General features: G+C 41.9%; 2 protein-coding genes across 2 annotated transcripts in view; both read left to right on the forward strand.

Annotated features, from left to right (window-relative positions):
• The window catches only part of jak2b (Janus kinase 2b), a 38,401-nt gene extending 26,791 nt beyond the window's left edge, over positions 1-11,610 (forward strand). The window contains exons 19-24 of the mRNA XM_061729572.1: positions 155-344; positions 3,252-3,376; positions 3,469-3,641; positions 5,815-5,932; positions 9,444-9,557; positions 10,822-11,610. Coding sequence (XP_061585556.1) covers positions 155-344; positions 3,252-3,376; positions 3,469-3,641; positions 5,815-5,932; positions 9,444-9,557; positions 10,822-10,929 — 828 coding nt within the window. The 3' untranslated portion in view covers positions 10,930-11,610. The remainder of the gene's footprint in view (positions 1-154; positions 345-3,251; positions 3,377-3,468; positions 3,642-5,814; positions 5,933-9,443; positions 9,558-10,821) is intronic.
• A 2,422-nt stretch (positions 11,611-14,032) lies between these two features.
• On the forward strand, positions 14,033-27,389 carry zgc:114041 (uncharacterized protein LOC574425 homolog). The gene is made up of 5 exons (XM_061730097.1): positions 14,033-14,339; positions 15,158-15,389; positions 16,275-16,418; positions 20,693-21,463; positions 23,792-27,389. Exons 2-5 carry the CDS (start codon positions 15,188-15,190, stop codon positions 23,989-23,991), a joined length of 1,317 nt encoding a protein of 438 aa, XP_061586081.1. The 5' UTR covers positions 14,033-14,339; positions 15,158-15,187; the 3' UTR covers positions 23,992-27,389.

The raw sequence follows: 27,389 nt of genomic DNA on the forward strand, positions 1-27,389 counted from the left end.
ATTCATACATTGATGTTTTAGAGGTCATGTATACTCATGGAAACTTGCTTCCATGTCATGGAAATGTGTTGGTTAAAATGTGTCTGAACCCTGTACATGATATCTGGTTGTGAGTGAACAGTGGCGGTTAAAACAGTCTGATCTTGTGTTTAAGGGTAATTTTGGCAGCGTGGAGATGTGCCGTTACGATCCCCTTCAGGACAACACAGGGGAAGTGGTGGCGGTGAAAAAGCTCCAGCACAGCACTGCAGAACACATACGGGACTTTGAGCGGGAGATCGAGATCCTAAAGTCTCTCCAGCACGACAACATCGTCAAGTACAAAGGCGTCTGTTACAGCGCAGGTGCTTCTGATCCACACTTTCCTTGCTTGGCTTTGATACGACACCCAGACAAAAGCAGTCTGCCAATCAGCATTACATACATTTGTCTTTGCCAAACTGTTAACATTAACGTGCTTTTATCAGCGTCGGCCCCCTCAAGTGTTGTTGTTGTTCACACAGGGATTAAAGTTCTCCGTCTCTAGACGGATTTCCGTCAATTCGAAAATTAGGAAAAAAAAGAAAAGAACAAAAAAACATTTGCACGTGTGTTATCATGTTAAGCCTGAATTATGGTTCTGCGTTAAATCGACGCAGTGCCTACGCCGCAACGTACGGTGCGCCACGCCGCGTAACCTACGCCGTAAGCTCTGCGTTGGAGTAACGCTGAACCATATATCAGCTTTTAGGCATTAAACTGCCACTATTGTAAACCAATTAAGCGAGCCAGAGCCTTGGTATTAGCCAATCAGGAACAGAGGGGGGCGTGTTGGATCAAGGGGGGAGTCTGGGGGAGCAGTCGCCCTCCTCTCCCGCCGCCGGAGGTGCGGCGTTCAGCCCGCCTCGCGGGGCCTTCGTCCAGCCGCGGTCGCGTTTCGTCGGGCGGGGGTTTTCGCGGGGCAGTGTCCGGCAACGTGCGGAAGGCGGGCCGGCGGGGGGGATCGGGTACGGCGGATGGCGGCGGCGACTCTGGACGCGCGCCGGGCCTTTCTCGCGGATCTCCCCAGCTGCGGCGCCCGTCGGGGACCCGTTCACGCGGGCCCCCGGCGGGTCGCCTCTAAGGTTACCACCTTTCAGAAATAGAAATAAGGAACGCCTGATTTCAGCAGCGCAGGCGCCAAAAAAGGGACATCCGACAACTGAATAGAAATTTATTTATTTTATATAAAAAAAACTAAATGCTTTGATTTAAAGTGCTTTAATAGCATTGAACTTGCACGACTGTACAGACAGACAACCATACCAGTAACTGAAATAGCCTATCCTCCTATGCTACTGTACGTCCACATCAGCCCAGATGTAGAATATAGCTATAGGCAGTACTGGAGTTGAGGGGTGATGAGGGGTTGTGGCATCCCCCCTGTAAAACTGCCATCCCCCCTTTCCATCACTTATGTCATTTCATCAATGAATGTGGTTTTACTGCTATTTCAACATTTAGTCATCACCAGAAAAATAACTTATTCGACCATTTTCACCTGTTTCAAGTAAATTTTCACTTGAAATAAGTAGGAAAATCTGTCAGTGGGACAAGATTTATCTTCTTATTACAAGCAAGAAAATCTTGTTTTTTCTACTTATTTCAAGTGAAAATCTACTTGAAACAGGTGAAAATTGTTGTTTTTTCCAGTGATGAGTCTTGTTTTAAGTGTAATGAGATTTTTTTTTACTAAAATGAGACATTTTAACTAGAAATAGGACAAATATTCTTAAGATTGTGAGTTTTTGCAGTGATCCATTTTACTTATCCTGTGAAGGACAGAGTCATATTGATAAGTTCAGAAAACTGCAGAATTTGGTTGCTTTCCTCCTCCTCTGAGTTGGCAGGCTGAGGGTAGACCACTTTATATATGTTAAAGACAGAAAAAACCTGGTTTTCACAATAGGTGCAGTGCATAGATGAAGGGGGAATATGAACTGGCCTGAAAAAAAAATTTCAGTCAAAAATATTTTTTTTGCTTTAATCCCTGTGTTCACATCTATGATCACTTATTTTGTGAGGATGTTTCCAGTAGAGTCAGTTATATGAACAGATTCGGGTAAATCTGTGTTATTTCATGTTTTAGTTTTGTAGCAGCTTTTAGCCTCTCTGTGTTCACTGAGCAGTACAAGTACAAGTGAAACAATGTTGAAGTTCGGTGGAAAATACCCGCTTGACTCGCTAAACAGTATCCCGTTTTTTCTTCAATTTCGCATTGAAATAGCACTAAATATATACAGAGTTCATACGTTTTGAAAAAATCTGGAAAAGTCACGGAATTTGAAAATGTCATTTTCAAGGCCTGGACAAGTTTTGGAAACATAAGTTCACCCCAAACGTTTTGGAAAAGTCATGGAATTTATTTTTCTCACTTAATGATAACATTTAGTAATAACAGCCTATAAGGTAGATTTAAAATTGATCAATAAATATTTTGTATGCGCGTTCTCACGTGTGACGTTCCTAGCATCTTGCACATCATGCAGATCAATTATTAGTTATTACAGTTATATTAGATTACTATACAACATATACAACAACATAGTGTTGGTATATTCGGAAGAGTATTAGGGCCATGCAGGAGAAAAAATATTTGAGAGGGGAAGATTTTTTTTATTGTGCACTTCGAGAAAAAGTTGAAATGTCGAGATTAATGTTGAAATACAATTTCGAGAAAAAAGTCGAAATGATGAGAAAAAAGTCAAAATGTTGAGAAAAAAGGCGAAATTTTGACTTTATTCTTGAAATTGTACTTCAACATTAATCTCGACATTTTGACTTTTTTTCTCGACATTTTGACTTTTTTCTCGACATTTTGACTTTTTTCTCGAAGTGCACAATAAAAAGAAATCTTCCCCTCTCAAATATTTTTTCTCCTGCCTGGCCCTAATACTCTTCCGTAGGTAGCAAATGTTTATTTTGTATTAAACCATAATTGTCATTAGATCTCCAATGTGGAGACTTTTTACATAGTTTTATTCCTATATTTCATTCATACATTGACGTTTTAGAGGTCATGTATAGTCATGGAAACTTGCTGCCAAGTCATGGAAATTTGTTGGTTAAAATGTGTCTGAACCCTCTATATGTAAAATCCCGATCATTCTTGTTTTAATGTTTGGCCTTAAAGAGCAGCAGTGAGCTGTTGACAACTGACAACTTAGTCAGTTTTGGTTGATTATTGTGGCCGCGCGTACTGACGGACATTTAACAGCTTTTTGTTCCGGCAGGTCGGCGAAACCTCCGTCTCATCATGGAATATCTTCCCTTCGGCAGTCTGCGAGATTACCTCATGAAAAACAAGGACAGGATGGACCACAAAAAGCTTGTCCATTACGCTTCTCAGATCTGCAAGGTGCTGCGGGACTTCCAATCCGCCTGCTGTCTGGTCCTGATGGGCAGAACCCCAAACTGAAGTATTTTTCTGCTTGTTCCGTCTCTGTGAAGGGCATGGAGTACCTGTCCAGCAAGCGCTACATCCACAGAGACCTGGCCACGAGAAACATTCTGGTTGAGAGTGAGCTGAGAGTGAAGATCGGGGACTTTGGCCTCACCAAAGTCCTGCCCCAGGACAAGGAGTACTACATGGTCAAAGAGCCCGGAGAGAGCCCCATTTTCTGGTCAGACCACGTTATCATTTTGTGATTATCTTCCAAAGTGTTATTCTGATGAAGCCTTTAAACCTGTCTGGACACCTTACCTTTCTGCGTTTAGCTGTACAGGACTGTCTCAGAAAATTAGAATATTGTGATAAAGTTCTTTATTTTCTGTAATGCAATTAAAAAAATAACAAAAATGTCATACATTCTGGATTCATTACAAATCAAATCATCAATTTTTTCAGATAGGATATTTGAGTTTTCATAAGCTGTAAGCCATGATCAGCAATATTAAAATAATAAAATGCTTGCAATATTTCATTTGTAATGAATCCAGAATGTATGACATTTTTGTTTTTGTAATTGCATTACAGAAAATCACAATATTCTAATTTTCTGAGACAGTCCTGTAGTGTTGGCCTCATAACAAAAAGCTTTTAGCTAAAAGATGGTCCTCCAGTCAACATCTGAATACATCCTTTTTTTGAAACTTTCTCTTTATTGGTGATTTTAAGTTTTTTCCAACAATAAAGGAAGTAAAAAATAAATAAATAAAAATAAAGTAAGAGAACAAACAGGTTGAATTAGGGCATACATTAATAAAAATAAAGAAAACCCCCACAAAAACAGGATTTTACATTCACACAGTCAATGACTACGTTTACATTAGGGATGCCCCGATACCATTTTTTCACACCGAGTACGAGTATTTTAATTTGTGTACTCGCCGATACCGAGTACCGATCCGATACTTCTACCACAAAAATAACTAAGCTAAAAATGCAATGAATTGGAAGACAGGTTATATTTGGAAGAGAAATTCAATTTTAAACAAAACTCAGCCGCGCTTTCCTACGCGCTGTCTCGTCGCAGGTTCATCAACTGCGCATGTGCAGTGCTTCACCTGAAGCCGTCCATGTGAAACAACAAACAATCAAATAGAATTTAAAAAACAGGCTAAATGAAATTATGTTACACACTCTTGTACAGTAGGTGGCGGTATGCACCTTAAAGTTGGTTGCGATTCGCCAATAAAACAGAAGAAGAAGAACATAAACAATCCCATTCTTACAGTCCGGTTAGCCGCTAGGCCGTTTAAGGCAAGATAGGGACAATTAATGTAAGCGGGATGTCAGCAGTGTGGACATATTTCAAAATAAGGGACGATGACAAAAGCAAGACAGACTGCGGGCTGTCGGCGCGGCTAACCGATACCAGTATCGGTATCGGGGCATCCCTAGTTTACATGCAGTCAAAATTTGGGTTATTGCTAATATTCCGGTTACTGAAACATTCGGAATATTCCGTTTACATGGTAATTAATCATTTGGGATATCTCGATCAGACCAGCGACGCGCGGAGAACATTGTGACGCAATTACCGTCATTTCTGCTTCTTCTTCCTGTATCCAAATTCAAAACAAATACTGCTTCGCGCAACTTTTCGCTCACCTTCTTGTAAATCTCGCTATCCCGGTACTTTCTACCATCTACAAATGCAGAAATGTTCATATCCTTCATTACATTTATGAAGTGATTAGTCTCCTCCTGGTCTTGTGTTTCTCCGTGTTTATAAGAACTTCCTGGACTCAAAAGACCAGGATTCCTTGTGAACAGAACATGCGCAGAAAACAAATTCATGTTCCGTTTTATCGGGATATTCTGTTTGGTGTTTACATGACCAAATATTCAGGTTTTAAAAGGAGTAACCCAGGGGTCATATTCGGGTTTTTAAAAACCCCAATATGAGCAAATTTTGGTTATTCAAAAGGGTTATTGGTGTTTACATGGCCGTGCAAAACCGGGTTATTGCTAATATTCGGGTTTTAAAAGGGTTATTGATGCATGGAAACGCAGTCAAGGAGTTACATTCCACAGAATATAAAGTCCACCTTTCCCAGTATTTTATATACAGCTCAGCCTGTAATCTTAAGAAGGTGAGTTTTTCCTTACGACGTTTATCCTCAACTATTGTGGTGCAGTCGTCCTTTGATGAACTTAATACATCCTTGAACAAAAATCTCCACAAAATGCAGCTGACATTTAATTCCTGATTTGTAAATCCTTTCAACCTTACTCAGTAACAGCTTGTTGTGATTCTCTGACGTGTTTTTCTTTTCCTTGGAATCCGTCATTGTCAGATGACGTGTCAGAGAAGAGTTGGTACAGGCAGTCACTTGATGTGTGTTTTGCAGGTACGCCCCCGAGTCGCTGACTGAGAGCAAGTTCTCCGTGGCGTCGGATGTCTGGAGTTTCGGAGTGGTCCTTTATGAGCTCTTCAACCACAGCGACAAGAACTGTAGTCCTCCCGCAGTAAGTCATGAAGCACGTTGTATTCACACTCTGCCCCTGCAACGTAGTGAACCCTGCTGAGCAGATAAGTTGAAGCTAAAGGCAGCGTTACGGTTACCGACAGCCCAAGTTTGGGGCGTCCATTCTTTCACTCAGATTTTAACAGACTTTAACACTGTACGTCATTCTCCTGCTGTCTTTCTTCACCTTTTGTACTTTTCTCCTTTGTCTTTGTCTCATGAAATATAACAAATCTAGGAGGAAATAACTAAGAAACAACAAACCTTTTAAAGGAGAAAAAGGAGTAGTAGAGTGTGTTGTAAACAAGCACAACATTTGCAGCAAGTTTTTTAGATAAATATAGAACACTAACATAAATTATCTTGATCGTGAGTGACCACATTTATTTTTTTCTCCCTCTTTGTTCATTTTTTTCCTTTTCTGTAGTCTGCCTTTTGTTGAAAAGGATAGGCAAAATAAGCCATGAAGCTTCAGCCTATACGCTTTTGGTCTAAAAAAAAAAGTGTGTGTGTGTGTGTGTGTGTGTGTGTGTGTGTGTGTGTGTGTGTGTGTGTGTGTGTGTGTGTGTGTGTGTGTGTGTGTGTGTGTGTGTGTGTGTGTGTGTGTGTGTGTGTGTGTGTGTGTGTGTGTGTGTGTGTGTGTATACATACATATACAGTGTGTATATGCAAATATCTTTAATGTAATGACCAAAATAAACTACTACTACTAGATTTAACCAATTAATTGGGTCTTAAAAGCACTTTTAAAACAAAACAATTGTTCGTTTCCCCGTCCGTGTTTACCAGGAAGCTTGTTACATATTTTGTAGCATTACATCAGTATGTGATTCTGCACATCATCCCCAATACTTGTAGCAGGGTTTATTGGTTTATGGTGGTGTGTGCATGCGATGAACATAAACACACAAATAACTCAACAGTTTTGCATCTCTAATTACTAACGTTACACATTCCTTTGAGGCTAGATGTATACATTTGTTTTGAGCGATACACCTACAGCAGCTCTGTGGAGGCTGTGGAGATGTAAAATGTGCAGTTTCAGGTTTTAAATTTTGCTGATATAAACTGGTGACTGAATGTCAAGTCTGTTGTTCAGTCACCAGACACAGAAATCAATTCAAGCTCACCTGGATTCACCTGCAGCTCTTTAACTCAACTCAGTGTTGCTCTGTTCTCATCTTTTTAGACGTAACTAACTATTGGTGATAAAAAGTGACGTCCAATGATCAAATAGATTGCTTTACTGTCGGCTTAGATCGTTTCCCTCCACTTGCCTGAACCTGCAACCGCATGCACCAGTGTTGCCAAACTAAAGTGTTGTTGCGGAAACGTTTCTTCCGTCAGAGGTTGAAGAAACTTTTCACACTTTTCGAGGCAAACTTCCAATAATCCGGTTGTGACATATTTGGAGATGTTTCAAAGCACGCTGCTTTCTAGTGTGCAGAAAAGGAAAAACACTGATTGGTTGTTTAATCGAGTCACATCAGGTTACAGCCTTCAACTATAATACTTTAAAACTATTACTTGTATTACTGTCCTCAAATAAAAGGGACCGTAATCATTTTGAGAAAGGCGGGCAATGCAGACCTTTCTCTTAAATGATTTTCCAGGTGACTTCAAAGTCACAGTTAGTTAGTTAGTTAGTTTTATTTTGGTCCATTAGTCAATCAAAACATGCACCACAGTAAAGCTGGATATATAAATAAATGAACCAAAAAAGGTGTAGACTGAAGCCGTAGCTTATATAATGCCTACCCTTTTTTACAATACATCACAACAAATCAAAATAAAAAGTATTACAGAGATCAATTATAACAAAAGCATGTGAAATAGAGGATTTACAGGAGAAGCTGCTCTTGGTCATAGTTTATATTTCTCAATTGCCCTAAGTTTAAAATTTTTTTTGAATTTGCCGATAGAACTGCACATTTTTAGCTCATCACAGAGACTATTCCACAAGTTTACCCCTTTAAAGGAGCTTGAGGCTCCTTTTAAGAAATGAGACTCTCTAGCGCCACCCTTCACCACGACGGCCGTTGGGGGTACTGCAGCCAACAGTGAAGCCGGCACGGGAGAACGGGGAGAACGTGCATGCAGCATCATGTGACGTCACATCGCGGGAAATTCCGGGCACGAATTGCAGCACATTTTGCAGCACACAGCCTGTTCAAGGCAAAGGACAGATACACTAGAGGGCTCATTCTTTTGGGTTTGGAACGCTTCATCTGACATTATTACTAGAAAACTTCAAACGTATACAAATTTTTTTCATAAATCCTGCCTCAATCCGGCCTCAAGCTCCTTTAACAGAAACACATCTACTTCTTAAGTTTGTCCTTACCTTTATTTTTTTTAAACATACAGGTTCCCCTGAGTTTATACCGACTTTCTCTGGGTGAAAACATTTCCTGAATGCAGTAAGGAAGTAGGTTTTTTGTGCCTTATACATGATAAGAGAAGTCCTTAGCTCAACTAGATCTACAAATTTTAATTTTAACAGTCGAAGGAACGTGTGTATGAAGGTGTGAAAAGTCGACTTGAGTTGAGGTCGTCCGCTGTAAAGTGAGTATCAGAGAAAATCCAAGGCCGTCTGTTTTACAAAAAAACTCAAACATCTTTCATGTCGTCGCCAGTCTTGTCATACAAAGTGTGTCGTTCCACGGCGCCACAAACGGTTTGAGTTGGTGTTGGAATCTGATTGTCGCCGTGTAAATAATGAGCCCACAAGATCCTCCGTCTTTGCCAAACTCTGGTTTCTAGTCTTTAGATGTGAGTGGGTGTCATTGTTAGTCTATAAAAATGATTTCAATACTTTTGCCAATAGTTGGAATGAAAGAGACTTGTTTCTATGTGGAATGGTCCTTAGAGAGCAGATAGGTTTCTATCGAAAGACATTTGAAAGACCATTCAAAGGGACTCAGAACTTGAAGAGACAAGTAGGAAAGAGTTGAGGATATTTATCTTGTCATCCTGCCAGTACAAATATTTGCACGAATCTCCAACAAATTGTGTTCTGTAAAAACATGCACGGACATAGTTAAAAGATTGATTGTTACAGAAAATGAGGCTTCATGGGAACCAAGGTAATTGACGTAAGTCACGTCGGCGTATCCCGGTGTACCGTGCACGTTCTCCACAAAACATTTGTCTTGCGAGGAACCAGTTGGACCTATGACAGAGTGTGATTCATGAGGAACGCAGCTTGTTTCCCTGCGAATCGTGCACTCCTTCCCGTCAGTCTGCCACACCCTGCTCTCATCTCTGGCAGGCTTTCAAAAGCAGACAAAAAAAAGAGAAAATACTTGTTACAAATGTTTAAAAACAGCTTGATAAAACACTGCAAGTCCTAATGCCTTGCTCCTGAGCCCCCAGGGAGGTTTTAGTCAAATTCATCTGTTGATTTGGATTCATATTAACTGTAAAAAGAAACAAGCTGCCAGTTACATGGAGTATTAATTCAACTTTCACTTTGCTGATTGTTCTCTCTTTCGCCTCGTCCTTCTGTTCAGGTTTTCATGTCAATGATGGGCAACGACAAGCAGGGCCAGCTGATCGTCTACCACCTCATCGAGCTGCTGAAGTCGGGCAGCCGGCTGCCTCAGCCGCTGGGTTGTCCTCCTGAGGTACGACTGCTTTATCTCTTAAGTCTTGTGTTAGTCAGTAGTAGTCACCTTTTCTTTTAGTTTTCTAACATCTCAGCAAAAAATAAATATTCAAGATAACTATGAATCAATCAATCAATGTTTATTTATAAAGCCCTTTACAACACACAGCGTGACCAAAGTGCTTTCCATTAAAATCCACATTAAAACAAAAACGAGGACGACAAAAAACACATAATGAAACCATTAAAATTAAATTAAGAATATTTCACATCAATACTGTGTATTAAAAGCCAGTCTAAATAACCAGGTTTTCAGTCTGGATTTAAAAACCCCAAAGTCAGTGATGGTGCGCATTTCTGGGGGCAGTTTATTCCAGAGTCTGGGTCCACCAACCGATACGGCCCGATCACCCCAGAGTTTAGTCCTTGTTCTAGGGACTTCCAGCAGGAGCTGATTTGAGGACCGTAGGAGTAGGAGTAGTGGAGTTCTGAACACGCACTTGTTCACATAAATAAAGAGGGGCAAGCCCATTGAGGGCATTAAAAACAAAGATTAACATTTTGAAATCAATTCTAAAAGAAACAGGAAGCCAGTGAAGAGCAAATAAAGCCGGGGTGATGTGTCTGCGACGTCGAGTATTAGTTAAAAAGCGTGCTGCAGCATTCTGAACAAGCTGAAGACGGCTAAGAGAAGACTTGGAGACATCAACATACAAAGCATTACAATAATCAATTCTCAAGCTTATAAAAGCATGAATAGTTTTTTCCAAGTCTGCACGATTTGAAAATTGCTTTACTTTTGTTAAAACCCGTAACTGATAAAAACGGGTCCTGACCATGCTGTCAATTTGCTTGTCAAACTTTAAGCTGAGATAATAATCCGCTATGATATTCTAGTCATCTTCAATTTAAGGATACCATATTATGCAGTTTTGATCTTCCTTCCAATTGATCGAGCGCCGCCATAGAAGAAGTTTACTGTGATCGCGAGTGAGTCCTCTGTTTCTCCATGAGCACAGCTTCCGGCGTCTCCCTGCACTGCTTTTAAGAGTTTCGACAGAGGACCGGTCCTGCATGTGCACTTTCCTGTTTAGAGTAGTCACTCTTGAGGGGTGGGGGGAAAAAAATGTTTAATTCTTGGCTCATCTTAAGAATTCGACAAGCAATAACTGCTTCTACTGAGACCTGTACTTGTAAAAGTATCCAGCCCCCACGCAGTGAAATGTAATGATTTCTTTCAACCCCTCGCTGAAAAACCTTCCTTCTCTTCTCGCCCTTCTCAGATCCATGAGATCATGGAGGAGTGTTGGGATAAAGACCCTGCCTTGCGTCCTTTATTCAAGGAGCTGTCTCTGCGCATCGACCTGTTCAGGGACAGCAAGGAGTTTTGAAATCACCCCAAGTGCCCTGCTCCCCCCCAAGACGCTCGCCGTGCCGCGGCGCCGCCGCCGCCGCCGCCCGGGCCGTGGCCGCGAGGCCCCGCTCCCGCCGGCCGTCAGCGTGTGACAAAGCAGTGGAACCGGACGAGTCGGGGAGTTGACCCGCTCCAAAATAAACTGCTGTCCAGGTGCCTTTAAGCAAGGCGCTTTTCTTTCGTGGAGCAGCCTGGTGGGCTGGAAATGTTTAGGTGGTGAAAGGAACTGTTGAACTTGATGTTGTTGAAGCGTTTGTGGAGAATGTGACAAGACTCTTGCCAGATCTGAAGCTAAAGATGCTTGTGATGAACAAGTTGTGTGTGTGTGAGTGTGTGTGCGCGTGTGTGTGTGTGTTGTCCATACAGACAGCTAGCTGGCCTAGCCCATGTCATCCTTTTCTGCTGTCACCCAAGAAGCCGACAGTCCAGCAGTTTCTATGTTTAACTGTATTGCCACAGTATATTTGTGTACATATGTCCAGAAAAAAAAGTATAATTTTATAAGGTTATGATAACTACTATATTTTGAATGTAAGCAAGATGTCTTTGTAAATTAAGTGCATACAAAAGCGATTTTAAAAAAATATTGTCATTGTTTATGTTTTCAGTGGAAGAGATGGTGTGAAAATGATAAAAAAGAACATATCTGTGATGTCAATTCTCCCGGTGTGATGCTTTTTAACCTGGGTGTTTTCCTTAGAAATATAATTCATAATGAATATAATCTACAGTTTTTTGCAAGATACATCATCAATCAAGCTGATGTGTGTCGAAATGTTAAAACTTCAAAATCCACCAACCACCCCAATAGAAAACTTGAGTATTTTTAGAACAAAGTATCTACATTTTTTTTAACCCAGGAATGTTGAGTGATGTTGAGTTGAATGATGAGCCTTGTTGTCTTTAAAAAGAAGAAAAAGTACTTTACAAGCCGGTATGTCCAGATCCTGACTGCATGACACGTTATTGAGTTATTAAATCTTTACTGGAGATACTTAAATCCATACATAGCTTTAAGCGAAATAATTCAATGTTAAATCAGTTTTAATCAACACCACCGTGTGCAGCACGAGTCGGGGATGCGCCTTTCCGTCTAACACCTGAATTATGGAATTAAGGTTCTGTGTTAAATCGTTGGTGTAACGCGGAACCATAAATCAGCCTTTATCCGTGTGCGTAAATATGTGTTTACGGTGTGTTTACTCTAGTTTTAAATAAGTCAGTGAGAATAGATAGATAGATAGATCTTTATTGTCATTATCACTGTGTACAACGAAATTAAAAGTGCTTTCCAGTCAGCGCATCATATAAAAAAAAAAAAATAACTGAAAAATAAATCAATAAAATGAAATAAAAACATATATATATATATATATATATATATATATATATATATATATATACAGGACTGTCTCAGAAAATTTGAATATTGTGATAAAGTCCTTTATTTTCTGTAATGCAAAAATGTCATACATTCTGGATTCATTACAAATCAACTGAAATATTGCAAGCCTTTTTAATATAGATTAATATTGCTGATCATGGCTTAGTTTAAGAAAACTCCAATATCCTATCTCAAAAAATTTGAATATTCTGGGAATCTTAAGCTGTAAACCATAATCAGCAATATTAAAATAATAAAAGGCTTGCAATATTTCAGTTGATTTGTAATGAATCCAGAATGTATGACATTTTTGTTTTTTTAATTGCATTACAGAAAATAAAGAACTTTATCACAATATTCTAATTTTCTGAGACAGTCCTGTATATACATCTAGACACATTCACCCCTCCACACATACATCAACATACGGACTTTACAAGAACTTTCATCAACATACAATCATTTTTTGTTATTGCACATTAGCGCCTGTTTTTGTTGAGAGTGGTTATTGCTGTTGGATAAAAGCTGTGTTTGAGTCTGTTTGTCCTTGTTTTCATGAGTATGTATCTTTTCCCAGATGGCAGCAGTTCAAACAGTGAGTGTCCAGGGTGTGAAGTGTCTTTTAATATAGTAGTCTTTTTAGATTGTATTATCAGTACTCGAGTTGAGGGAGGATGAGGGGGGATGGCATCCCCCCTGAAATAAAAACGGTGAAAATCTTCCCCCCTGAAATAAAAACGGTCCAAATCATCCCCCCTGTAAAACTGCCATCCCCCCTTTCCATCCCTTATGTCATTTCATCAATGAATGTGGTTTTACTGCTATTTCAACATTTAGAGTCATCACCAGAAAAATAACTTATTTGACAATTTTCTCCTGTTTCAAGTAAATTTTCACTTGAAATAAGTAGGAAAATCTGCCAGTGGAACAAGATTTATCTTCTTATTACAAGCAAAAAAATCTTGTTCCACTGGCAGATTTTTCTACTTATTTCAATTGAAAATCTACTTGAAACAGGAGAAAATTGTCAAATAAGTTATTTTTCTGGTGTTATTTTTCTGGTGTTGACTCTAAATGTTGAAATAGCAGTAAAACCACATTCATTGATGAAATGACATAAATGACTGTGAAAATTGTTGTTTTTTCCAGTGATGAGTCTTGTTTTAAGTGTAATGAGATTTTTTTACTAAAATGAGACATTTTAACTAGAAATAAGACAAATATTCTTGTTAAGATTGTGAGTTTTTGCAGTGATCCATTTTACTTATCCTGTGAAGGACAGAGTCATATTGATAAGTTCAGAAAAGTGTTTTTTATTGTTGTGTTTTGATGTATTTGATGTAAGCCCAGTGGATATTTAAAGCTTACAGAAGGCTGCATTTAACTGCTGCTATGTCATTCCTGCAGTATTTCTGCAGGTGTTTTGGTCACTGCTATTATTTGTAATATATTATATTATTTGTAATCAGCACAAATTATCTGTCCCCATATGATAAAATCCACCATCCCCCCTGATTTTTTTTTTTTTTTTTTTTTTTTTTTACAACTCGAGTACTGAGTATTATTATGTCTTTATGATCTTGATGCTTCTTGGTGATGGTATCGTGGCCTGGCCCTCTCCCGGTCACGTGGTTCGGGGCTTGTCTTGTCTGAAGCGCCACATCCCGTCTGGAGATCCGCCCGACAAGTTTGATCAAGTGGCACTAGACTGCAGCTGCTTCAGCACGTCGGAAACATCTGCTGGAAGCTTTGTTCGGCTGATATGGCGAGGATGCGAAATGATTACACACGAATTCGTGATGTTTTTTGTTAGTTTTTTTACGGTAATCTCCTTAATTGAGCGTCTCGGTGCGGTTACCGTAAACCTCCCAGTAGGAGCGCAGCGCGGGGTTTGCCAGCTGTGTTTGACAGTTTCCCCCAGTGGCTGAAATAAGTGAGTTTACAGAAGGAATCAAGAGGACATCACAAGTTTGATCTATCCCAGCGGGAATGAGCACAAAAACGTGAGTTTGAAAAATGATCTGCCTCTTGAAATTTAGTTAATTTGCTGCTATTTGTGTTAGATTTGTGTTTAGATTCGAACTGCAGACTATTGGACTTTATTTCCCTCCAATTAAAACTTAAAATAAACTGAATAGTAATATTTGAAATCTGAAAAGCTATCTAAAAAGCTGATTAATACCTTGGTTAATATAGTTGAGCTAAAAAAATCAAATAAATGGCTATACCCAAACCAAATGTATGTATATGTATATGTATGTAGGTATGTATGGGTGTATGTGTGTGAATACGTGTGTAAATAGACTTATATAGATATAGAGCAGATGGAGTTAATATAGAGATAGTATGGTGTAAATAAGTATATTTATATAAATATTTATATGAGCATGCATGTACAAATATATAGAAATACTCAACTGTATGTATGTATTTATGTATGTATGTATGTATGTATGTATGGGTAACTGTGCGAGTACAGTGTGTGAGTATAATTATAGTATAGTTATTATAAATACGTGTTAATAAATGATTAGTGAATGGGGGTAGGATTAAATAAGTTTACACTTCTTCCTATTCCTTTTTGCACATGTAATTAGGATGTTAAGTGTGAAAATATGAAATTCTTTGTTTTGTTGTTTTTGTATTGTTTTCTTACCTTTAATTGTTGTCTTTTACATGTACAAAATAAAAAATCTAATCAAAATGTTCCTAAATATAAAATAACATACAGCACTGGAGTGCTGCTGCATGTGCTGTGCATACGTGTACGTGCATGCCTACCCATATGGGGGGACTCTTACATAACAGCCTGTTATTGCAGGCAGGAGAGCGTCTTGCTGAGTAGTTGAGGATGAAGTCCCGGAGGGCCGGACCCCCTGACGGGGGGTACGGCTGGGTCGTGGTGGCATCAGCCTTCTTCATCATGGGCCTCACTGGGGCTGTCCTCAAAAACTTCGGCCTCTTCTTCCTGGACATCCAGAACCACTTTGGAGTCCTGACCAGCACGACCTCCTGGGTGACGTCCACAACTATTGCTATGTTTCATATAGGAGGTAAAGAGACAGCTGTCTGCTCAACGTTGGTGTCTGTTTTTAACCCCGAGCTGCTTCAGTCAGTACTGGAGTTGAGGGGGGATGAGGGGGGATGACATCCCCCCCTGAAATAAAAACGGTCAAAATCACCCCCTGTAAAACTGCCATCCCCCCTTTCCATCCCTTATGTCATTTCATCAATGAATGTGGTTTTACTGCTATTTCAACATTTAGAGTCATCACCAGAAAAATAACACCAGAAAAATAACTTATTTGACAATTTTCACCTGTTTCAAGTACATTTTCACTTGAAATAAGTAGGAAAATCTGCCAATGGGACAAGATTTATCTTCTTATTACAAGCAAAAAAATCTTGTTCCACTGGCAGATTTTTCTACTTATTTTAAGTGAAAATCTACTTGAAACAGGTGAAAATTGTTGTTTTTTTCCAGTGATGAGTCTTGTTTAAGTGTAATGAGATTTGTTTTACTAAAATGAGACATTTCAACTAGAAATAAGACAAATATTCTTGTTAAGATTTTGAGTTTTTGCAGTGATCCATTTTACTTATCCCGTGAAAGACAGAGTCATATTGATAAGTTCAGAAAAGTGTTTTTTATTGTTGTGTTTTGATGTATTTGATGTAAGCCCAGTGGATATTTAAAGCTTACAGAAGGCTGCATTTAACTGCTGCTATGTCATTCCTGCAGTATTTATGCAGCTGTTTTGGTCAGTGCTATTATTTGTAATATATTATTATTTGTAATCAGCACAAATTATCTGTCCCCATATGATAAAATCCACCATCCCCCCTGATTCTTTTTTTTTAAACTCAAGTACTGGCTTCAGTAGTCATGTTTTCACTTTGTTTGGTTTTGTTTTCCCTCCTCTCCACTGACTCCACAGCTCCAGCAGCCAGTGCTCTGACTCTCTGGTTTTCCCAGAGAGTGGTGATCATGATGGGAGGCCTGCTGTGTTGTCTGGGGATGGTGCTGGCCTCCCTGGACCTGCCACTGCCGTGTCTCTACCTCACCCTGGGCTTCCTGGAAGGTAGCACGCCAAAGTCACATGCAAACCCTTAAAAAGTATTTCAGTCGGTATGACAGGCTCGTTCTCTTGCTTGTCAAAGCAATGTGCCACTTCTTGAGAGACTCTGTGATGATGGCATTTTAATCCTCTCAGTAGCTTCAAGGAAATGAGGCCCTTGCCCTGCAACTTTAATTATGATAACTTATACTCTGGTATGGTAGTGTCAGTGTTGAGCTATAGCTAGATCCCCTTTTTTAATCCTGTGTTTTCATATGGGAAAAAAAATCATAAGAGCAATACAAAGGGCCAATCCCAATGTTCCCCCTACTTTCTACCACTAGCCCTAAAATTGAAGCCACAAACCGTAGGGCCCTTGTAATGTTCCCTAGGGATTGGGACACCACTTGCTCCTTCACTGCGTGGTTTACGTTCGGGTACGTAAGTGACTGCGTAGTTACTTTTGCACATACGTCACACCATATCAGGAAGCCCAGAGCTAAAAGCTGTTTTAATTTCCACTGTAGTGCTGTTAATATGCCACTTTATTAAGTTTTAATATTTTTTCAGGCGTAAAAGTAACCGTTAAGATCCCCAACCTGGGCTCAGTTTATCCAAATAACGCCTGTTAAGAAATTTGTTTCGATGTTTTCGGGGATGAGAAGAGCAGCCGGCTCGGGAGCTGATTTATGGTTCCTCGTTAAATTGATGCAGAGCCTACGGCGTAGGGAACGGCGTAGGGAACGGCGTACGGCGCGCGTCGCCGCGTAACCAACGCCGTAGGCTCTGCGTTGGTGTAATGCAGAAACATAAATCAGCCTTTATTCTGGCGAGATCTTCGCAACAAAGGGCAAGCGAGTGATTATGTACATTCACTGAGTGAATATTATGAAAGTAAAATATATATTTCTTGCTAGAAATGTAATCAAAACGCATTTTTCATGCAGAAACTAACTCAAAATATTGATTTTATTCACTAAAAAATAAGAAATGTCCGCCATGTTTTTTTTTTTTGATTCAGTCTGCAAATGATGACGTAAAGCATTCTGGGAAATTTTTTGTGCATCGGAAAACCCTCGCTCCGTAGGGACAGATTCATAGCCACTACCCTTGTTTTCCGCACTACCACTAGGTGAAGAGAGGAATTGGGACACCACTACCCTCACGGGAACACCACAAAATTTAGCGGTAGTGCTGAAAAGTAGGACTAGGGGGGGATTGGGACTGGCCCTAATTACACCCTCGATTTAATAGGTTGTATATCCACTTTTAGCAGCAATACTTCCACGTATTCACTTCTTGCATGACTTATTCTGTCTCTCAACTGTCTCAAATGCTTTTTAATTTCTGAATAATCGTTCTCACGGAAGAAGTTTTCAGAAAAAGGTTTCAAACCAGAGGTGAAAGTAGATTTAATTTAATGCTAGAACCACCACAATTTCTTAACTTCATGTGGCCTAAAAAAACAAAGCAACGGTCTTTTTGATGTTGTGAAGCTGGCTGTAATGGAGGGGAACAACACAGATTTGGATCATGTAGGAGTCATTTGAAAGGATTCAGTAGGAGTTAATAAAGAGACTATGTGCTGCAGCCATAATAAAATCGTGGGATTATTTTTCATCGTACATACAAATCAGCTGTCCTGCATGGTACCACACTGGTCTTGGGACCAAAGACTGTCTTGACATTGTTATCTTATAAAGCCAGATATCCTGTGACTCTCGTCTACTGACTAATCAATAAAAATCCAACTTCAAATGACATATTAATGCAACCCAGCGTGTATTCTTAAAAAAGTTGGTGAAACCGAGGTCAACTGTATTGTTTGGGAGAATGTCCTCTAGACTAAACTAGGAAATACTGGGGAAAAAAAAAAGAGAATTGACTCTGGCAAGACGGGATCACATCTCTACAGTAAGATAGATGACAGGAAAGTTTCGGATAAGACGATGTGGGGAGTAATTGTTGCATTAAGACAGCCGGTTCAGCCGGTTCTGCAAAAGAAACAAGAAAACAGTATCCGACTGACGTCTAACGTGAAAACATCTCATCTCCTCTCAGGAGCGAGCCTGCAACCTGATCATGTCCAATTCTCACATGTCAGCTCAACATCCATAAGTGACTGGTGATATTAAACTATATAATATCTAATATTTTAATTCTTTGATCACAGCTATGGAGGTTTTAAAAGTCATAGCACACACTGTGGTCAGTTAATGGTGTTACAACTACTTGCATTGAGCTGCATTTGCAAAACTGATTGTCTGAGTTGTCCCTGACAGCGACTGGAACAGAAACTCACGTTTCCAGGGCCGTCATCGCTGTTTTTGCAGGAAAGAAATTAAAGCCTTTTCCTTGCCACTGTTTGGTTTAAGGCTTTTCTCCCACTAGGGGAGTTTTTACCTGCCATTGTTTATGTAATAATTGCTCGGGGGTTTATGTTCTGGGTCTCTGGAAAGCCTCTAGAGACAACATCTGTTGTATAAATAAAATTGAATTGAATTGAATTAAAATTCTTCTTCATGACAAGTTTGTGAACCGCTCTTAGTCTGGCCCGTCACCGTCAAGACCAAGGACCGCTATGTCGCCCGGATCGGTGTCACCGGGGCCCCTCCCTGGAGACAGGCCTGGGGTTGGGGCTCGATGGCGAGCGCCTGGTGGCCGGGTCTTTGCCCATGGGACCCGGCCGGGCTCAGCCCGAAACGGCGACGTGCGTGGGCCCGCCTTCCTGTAGGCCCACCATCCGCAGGAAGGTCCATGGCAGGCCGGTGCCATGTGGACTGGGTAGCAGTTGTGGCGGGGTGCCTCGACGACCCAATCCCTGGACTAAAACCCTCTCAGTGGGGACATGGAATGTCACCTTGCTGGGGGAGAAGGAGCCGGAGCTTGTGCGTGAGGTTGAGAGATACCGGCTAGAGATAGTCGGGCTCACCTCCACACATAGCTTGGGCTCTGGAACCCAGCTCCTTGAAAGGGGCTGGACCCTCCACTACGCCTCGGACACCCTCTGCAGGGTGCTCGAGGGTTCATGGGAATTTGCCCAACCAGTCTACATGTGTTTTGTGGATCTGGAGAAGGCATTTGACCGTGTCCCTCGTGCCATTCTGTGGGGGGTGCTCAGTGAGTATGGAGTCCGGGGCCCTCTATTAAGGGCTGTCCGGTCTCTGTATGATCGGAGCAGGAGTTTGGTTCGCATTGCCGGCAGTAAGTCAGACTTGTTCCCGGTGCATGTTGGACTCCGGCAGGTCTGCCCTTTGTCACCGGTCCTGTCCATAATTTTTATGGACAGGATTTCTAGGCGCAGCCAAGTGCCGGAGGGGGTACGGTTCGGGAACCACAAGATTTTGTCCCTGCTTTTTGCGGATGACGTTGTCCTGTTTGCTTCATCAGACCGGGACCTTCAGCATGTGCTGGGGCGGTTTGCGGCCGAGTGCGACGCGGCAGGGATGAGAATCAGCACCTCCAAAACCGAGGCCATGGTTCTCCACTGGGAAAGGGTGGCGTGCCTTCTCCGGGTGGGTGGAGAAGTCCTGCCTCAGGTGGAGGAGTTCAAGTATCTCAGGATCTTGTTCACGAGTGAGGGAACGATGGAGCAGGAGATTGACAGACGAATCGGTGCAGCGTCCGCAGTTATGCGGTCGATGTACCGGACTGTCGTAGTGAAGAAGGAGCTGAGCCGAAAGGCGAAGCTCTCGATTTACCGGTCAATCTACGCCCCTACCCTCACCTATGGTCACGAACTTTGGGTAGTGACCGAAAGGACGAGATCGCGGCCGAGATGAGTTTCCTCCGCAGGGTGGCTGGACGCTCCCTTAGAGATGAGTTTCCTCCGCAGGGTGGCTGGACGCTCCCTTAGAGATAGGGTGAGGAGTTCGGTCACCCGGGAGGAGCTCGGAGTCGAGCCGCTGCTCCTTCACATTGAGAGGAGTCAGCTGAGGTGGCTTGGACATCTGTACCGGATCCTCCTGGACGCCTCCCTAGGGAGGTGTTCCAGGCATGTCCCTCCTCCCTAGGGAGGTGTTCCAGGCATGTCCCACTGGGAGGAGACCCCGGGGAAGACCCAGGACACGCTGGAGAGACTATGTCTCTCGGCTGGCCTGGGAACGCCTCGGACTCCCCTCGGAAGAGCTGGAGGAAGTGTCTGGGGTGAAGGAAGTCTGGGCATCTCTGCTGAGGCTGCTGCCCCCGCGACCTGGGAACGGATAAGCGGCGGACGATGGATGGATGGATGAATTAAAATTGAATTGAATTGAAGTCTTAAAAAAAACGGGCTAACTGTTTCACTCTCCTTTTTCCAGGATTGGGCATTTCCTTCTCGTGGATCCCTGCCATGAGCATGGTGAGCCACTACTTTTCCCGTTTGCGTCCCATAGCCTATTCCATGGCCAGCTCGGGGGAGTGCGTCTTCGCCTTCGTATTCAGTCCCTTCTTCAAGTGGCTCATTGAGACGTACACCTGGCGGGGGGCGTTGCTCATCATCGGAGGCCTCCAGCTGAACCTTTGTGCCTGCGCGGCCCTCATGAGACCTCTGGAGAGCGCCGAGGGTCCGACGCCAGACCGTCCAGAGGATGAGGACGTGCTCCCGCCGAAGAGGAAGCCCATCTTTCAGTGTTCCCTCATTAGAAAACCTGAACTCATCTTCTATATCGTGTTTGCAATCTTCGCAGCAGCTGGGTTTTTCATCCCCACTCTCTTCCTGGTGCCTTTTGCCAACAGTTTGGGGATGGATAAGTACTGGCCGGCCCTGATCCTCTCCGTGGTGGCGGGGGCCGACCTGGCAGGGAGGTTGTTCTGCGGTTGGATAGGCAACATGAGGATCCTGAGGAACCTGCAGCTGCTGACCATCGTGGCCATGCTGCTCGGGGTGGTGCTGCTCCTGCTACCCGTTTGCAGCCAGTTTTGGTTCATCGTGCTCTTTTTTGCGCTCTACGGATTCCTGTTCGGCTGCGTGGTGGCCATTCATGTCACCTGCATCGTGGACATCGTGACCCTGGAGGGATTCGACAATGGACTGGGGTTCTTCATGCTCTTCAGGAGCATCGGAGGCTTCATCGGCCCGCCTGCTGGAGGTAAGCTGTCTTTTTAGTTTTATGTTGTTGTTTGTTTGCTGAGTCAGGCAACTGGCTCGAGCTTGATTGAGTGTGCCTAAAAGCAGTGGCGTCATTTCACTCAAAGCTAAGGTATGGCAAGGTTACGAGTCACAGAGGTCAGCTATGTAGCTTATCTGTGTTGTCAAGAAAATTTTAACTTTTTGAAATGCAGTCTCGCTCACATCCTGCTAACGTAACTACGAACACTACACTTTAACAACGTGTTGATCAATTCAGTCACTGCGCCTTTACGCAATACGCATCTGTTTTCGGCACCATGGACAGCAGGAGGCAGAGTTAGAGAGCAGAAATAACGCAATTTAACTCATTCTGTCATTTTATTCACTATGTCAGTGCAACAATATCACAGGGACATCCCAGTTTAACTCAAAGTCCAAATGCAAAAAGGAGAGAAAGCAAGAGTAAAGAAATTCAAATATTTCCCTTAAACAGATTTAGTTAGATTCAAGATATGAGGGGGATACAAGTGTTGGGAAAGATAATACCTAGTGAAATCGATTATGTTGTTCTGATATGCATTTGTAGTTATTTTATATGTATTAAATAATAGAATAATCAATACAAATAGACACAGAGTAATTCCATAAATGTATATAAAAAAACTAACATTTACATTTTCCCCTGAAGCCGAGGTGAGGCGGCTGCCATACCTTGCCATACCCAATTGACGCCCCTGCCTAAAAGCCTTTAATTTTCTCAAAAACCGGCAGTGCGCCTTATACTGCAGTGCGCCTTATATATGATCATTACGGTAATTTCTGTTACTGTAGTCAGGGGGATTGTGGGTAATGTAGTTGGTGTCGCCGAAGTAATGGCGTTAAAAACGTCAGGAATCGTCACAGACGTTCAAACAACAGCAGCGACGCTGACTCGCATAATGGCGACTTTGACGAGTCGGAGCAAAGCTGGTTTCTATTTTGTTAATAAAGTTTGACATACAGTACTTTTCTTCTTGGTTTTTTTTTTGCATTTGCTGTAAGATTTTGTATCATTTCCTGTAGCGCAGCTCCATCAGGTAGATACGTAACTCAACCCCAGCCACTATAGTACGGTATCTTACCATATATTTAGTGCGTCTTATAATGCGGTGCGCCTTATGGAAAACGTTTTTAAATACGTCATTCGTTGAAGGTGCGCCTTATAATGTGGTGCGCTACCGCGGTGCGGTACATTAAAAAAAAAAAAAAAAAGGCATCTGTGAACTAACTCAGCATTTGAAGATTAAAATAATTCATGTTTGGGGACAGTTTGCCGGATAGGCTTTGGCAGACATATGACCCACATGACACTGCATGAGGATTATAAACTTAATCTGGCATCAAAGGCTTCTCAGTTGAAATCACATGTGTGTTTTCCACCCTGAAAGAGCGATGCCTTTGAAAAAGACCTTTACATTTTTTTATCAGATGTGCCACACTGACATCAAGTAGAGGAGTTTATGATTTCGGATTAACTCTAATTAACTGAGCAAATGCTAAACTGCTGAACAACTGAAATGTGTGTAAACGTTTGACCTTGAAGAAAGTAATATCAAATTCTCCCTCTCATTATTAAGGCATTTAGCAAAATGAAATAATTTTGGTGATCCTGACAGACCTGAAACTAGAGATATTTAGTTTGATTTGACTTCAGACAGTGAGACAAAAAAAGTTGCGTGTCTGTTTGCACAGTGTATGTGAACTTCTGGTTTCAACTGTCTCCCCAGCTATTCAAGAGGCCTGTTAATCAAAAGTTGAAAGTACATTTCTATTATGTTCCCCAACTACTGTTCCCACTTTTGTCCAATGCATCTTGGGATACGGAGGGCTGTGGAGGATCTATCTGATGCAGGTTTCTCTGCCCGCTAAGAGAAGACGAAAATTGTAGATTTTTCGTTTGGAGGAATTTTTGATCCCACAACTGTGTCGCTTCTGACCTGCAAAAGCAGCATTTGACGGATGATTCTGCTGAACTGGGACACAAGGACTCTGTAGTCTGTTAAAAACAAAAGGAAAAGCGCACACGCAAAATAAAAACAGTATGTGCCATGAAAGTAGTTGTGGATCAGCACACTATTTGTGGCTTCATGCTATTTCTTGTGGTATTTATTTGGGAGACACGAGGAGTTAAAACTCTGAATTATCACATCCTTGTCAGTTTGACTTCACTTTGGTTTTCTAACTATTAGGAGTGGATGATAGAAGTGTTTATGTATTCATGCATTTGTATCCCAAGCGGATGCAGGTCAAACTGAGCGGCTGCAGGAATATCGGAGACATGACGTGTATTTTTGTGCTTCCATCGCAGGCTGGCTGGTGGACCGGACAAACGACTACAGCTTCGCCTTCTACTTCTCGGGCTTCTGCCTCATTTCCTCTGCGATGTTTGTCCTTCTGGTCGACCGCCTGGTTCAGAGGAGGAAAGCCGCGGAGGCCGAAGCGAATTGTTCAGTCAGCCGACAAGAGCATCAGCTAACAGGAGAAGCCATAGGAGACAGCGTTGCGTAAGAATTATAACAAGAATCTGTCGGCAGGACGACGGTTTGGTTTCTGTTTGGTTTCCGTGTCGTTCGTTTCTCCTCCCGGCAGCTGGAGGATTCACTTGTGGGACCGGTTTCAGTCACCAAGTGACACATTTAACAATTGTGCTTTTTTGGGGGTTGTTTGTTTGGTTTGCTGCGTGTTTGCACGTCAAAAACCTAAACTGTCATCAAGCTGGAAATAGACCAGAAATCTTCATTAACTAAGATGAGCAAACTATGTATTGATTATGCAACAGTACACATCTGTAAGCAGCAACGGTATATTGATATTTTCTTGTTTTATGCGGTGATAAGAGCAGCTAAACCCTTCCAGTAACTGTTAATCACTCCTGCACATCGGTTTAGGGGAATATAAGCTTATTCCTTAGTGGAGAACAGTTCCCCCACTTTAACTGCTCATTCCTGCTCTTTTTCCAACATCTCTTTCACTCAGGGCTTTGACCAGGCCATTCTGAAACATGGATGCTATCATGATTGCAACCATTTATTGGTATGATTTGTGTTCTTGGAGTCATCAGGCTTCATAATATCTTTCCACTGAGATCCATCGATCCATTTTTTCTCGACTCGGTTCATCCTGTTCGAGTTCCCCGAGCGAGACGCCTCACAGAGACGAACTCCTAGTTTAGAATCGCCAATCAACCCAACAGACACGTCGACACTAAGCGAACATGCAAACGCCACAAAAGTAAAGAAAAGGCCCCAGTCAGGAGGAATGAACGCCCTGAAAAGTCGCTGGGATAATTCAGAGCTAGTGCTTCTTGGGCCAGATGCACCAAAACTACTTAAATGGTCTTACACACATGTGATCATGTTTTTTAATGTAGGAATACAATTCTTCTCTTCTCCAAAGACAAAGCTTCATATTTAAACCAAGTAATTGAAATCTTAATATATTGGCATGGTATAACCTTTTTTTTAAAGCTTGCTTTAGTTTTTTTTAATGTTACTTTAGGTGTCTTCAAATATGAGTGGTCTTTCAAGGTAAACCGTTTTTAAAGAGAGGGGAACGGTCGACTTGAACATCCACCAGTTGTTACAATCTGTCAGAATGTGAGTCCAAGGTTTAGGGAGACCGTTTTAACCGCCATTCGGTGTTGAATCGACGCCATACGTTGCTCTGGCAACACCGTCCTGCACGTTTGAGATGTTTCCCTGCTGGTGGATCACCGTCAGCTCACAGGTCTATCGTTAACTTCTAATCTGAGCCAGATGTAGGTGTTAGATGTTAGTGTTGGCTGTTGGTGTTAGATGTCAGTGTTAGTGCAGGGTGGCATGAGACATGCAGGGCGCTGTACGCCCAGGAACGGTGTTGGGAAATGTTTTTAGAGGATCCAAGCACAGTCTATAGGTCACTGACTCTAGTTTCTAGTTTCTCCTTCAAATACTGGATGATCATTTAAAGTAATGACCTAATGTAACCCCTTCTTTATCTCATTTGTTCATATTGATGTAGAAATGTAGAACATTTGAAGGATTGAAACTTTTGAGCATCACTAAACTTTTACATTGGTTTTATCTTCCGTCATTTAGGACATAACCTCAAATGTTTGCTTTATTCCCTCAATAACATGAATGTTACTTACTGCCTCCTCTGCCTTCTGTTACAGTGATGTGGTTTTTATGTAATACAGTCGTAGTAATATGTGCAAGTCCTACATTTAAACTACAACGGCAAACCTCAGGGACAGTTCCCTGACCAGACCTCCTTTTACAAAAGTACCAAAACGTCTGAAGCGGCGGTTTTGCTCGGTTCATACATGATTGATATTCCCAGGATATCTGGAAGGTCGATCAGGACAGCCGTGTGGTGATTGATTATATTTCAACCAGCCGGTCAGGTTTTAAGTTGGTGAAAACATGTCCAAAAAATCAGTGGGGGGTTCTTATGAGAAAAAATGTAATGAAGTTGCCTCCTGTGCTCAGGTTATTCTGGTTAACAGTGTAAGCTTTGCTTTTGAGAAAGCTGGGATGTATTTGAATGGATTTAATTGGACGTGCATCTTTATCAGGGAAAGGAGTTTTCCCCCAAAAAACCTTTTTATTTGATTTTTTTATTAAAAAGTGTTAAAGGTAACTGAAGATTTGCATGAGCTAAGTCACTTAACTTGCTCCGTTTACAGCTCCAGGTTATGACAGTTTTAATATCGTCACTATTCTTTTTTTTTTTTCCATCAGTTGAGGCATTTACAAACCGGATCTTTAAACAGTTTTTTTATTAAGATTTTTATGATGATAAAATGCCTTCAGCTACGTGAAAGCTGAGGACGCCTCCCATGAAACCTGCTGCTTTCCTCCTGCGGTGAAGCTCCTCGGCCTGAAACTGAACACCACATTTCTGTTGTGGAGTTTCTGCAAATGTACAAATTGTTCATATTTTAGAACTGAAGTTATGCAACAGCAGGTTCAACTGGTTTAAACAGGGAGTTGATCCCCGGCAGCAGAAATGTGGGTTTTTGGGTTGTTTTTTCTCTTTTGGTACAGCTACTCTGTAAGTAGAAAGATCTCAGAGAACACCGGTTCCAGCTTCTTGGATATTAAACAACTTTGACTTGACTTTCTTGACTGTGTTTTAAACTGCTGCAAAAACAGCAATGCTCTAAAGAGCTGCACTCTCAACCGTGATAAAGAGTAAAGGATATCCATTGTTGCGTTTTGAACCCAAAGGAAATGAGGACATTCTCCTGATTCGTCCATCCATGAGCTACACCTGCCTTTTATTCTGCAAAAGGCTGGAGGGGGTCAAGTCTACGCCATCTGACATTGAGTGATGGACGTGCAGGAATCGGTCCATCACAGCGCAAACGGAAACAGGCAGCCATGCATGCACATGTTCAGGCATCATTAACCCAACATACATGTGTCTGCAGAGAACATTCACACATCTCCCACGTCCAAGCTGGTTTATGTCACCTGTCAACCACAGCAGCAGCATCATCCTACACTGCACCTTTCTGGACTTGAGGAGAAACCCCATGCAAGCAGAGAAGGACCCCAGTTTAAAATCAAACCAGGAACCCCCTAACTCGGATTATTTGGCCCAAACAACACCAGCAATAAACAATGTTAAGTATTTCAGGGCCTTTTTAGCCTCGTCCAGCCATCGTGGCACTTGCATGGGTTGTAACCAGTGCTTTAAGTGGGTCGGTACGGAGCGGTACGCAGTACCGGCACTTCTAAATTGTACCCATCAGCGTACCGGAAATTATTTACAGTGTGCGGCATGTACAGGTACTGTTCTTCCCAGATTCCCCATCAGTCAGTAACTCCCCCCGATCTCCCCAAAGTCTACAGGTTGGATTTGTTGATTAAGGTGTTTTGATGCTCAAAGCTTGCCGTACAGACGTAAAGGCGCGCTTGGCC

This window comes from Cololabis saira, chromosome 9 (assembly GCF_033807715.1).
Source record: "Cololabis saira isolate AMF1-May2022 chromosome 9, fColSai1.1, whole genome shotgun sequence".
Lineage (NCBI taxonomy): Eukaryota > Metazoa > Chordata > Actinopteri > Beloniformes > Belonidae > Cololabis > Cololabis saira.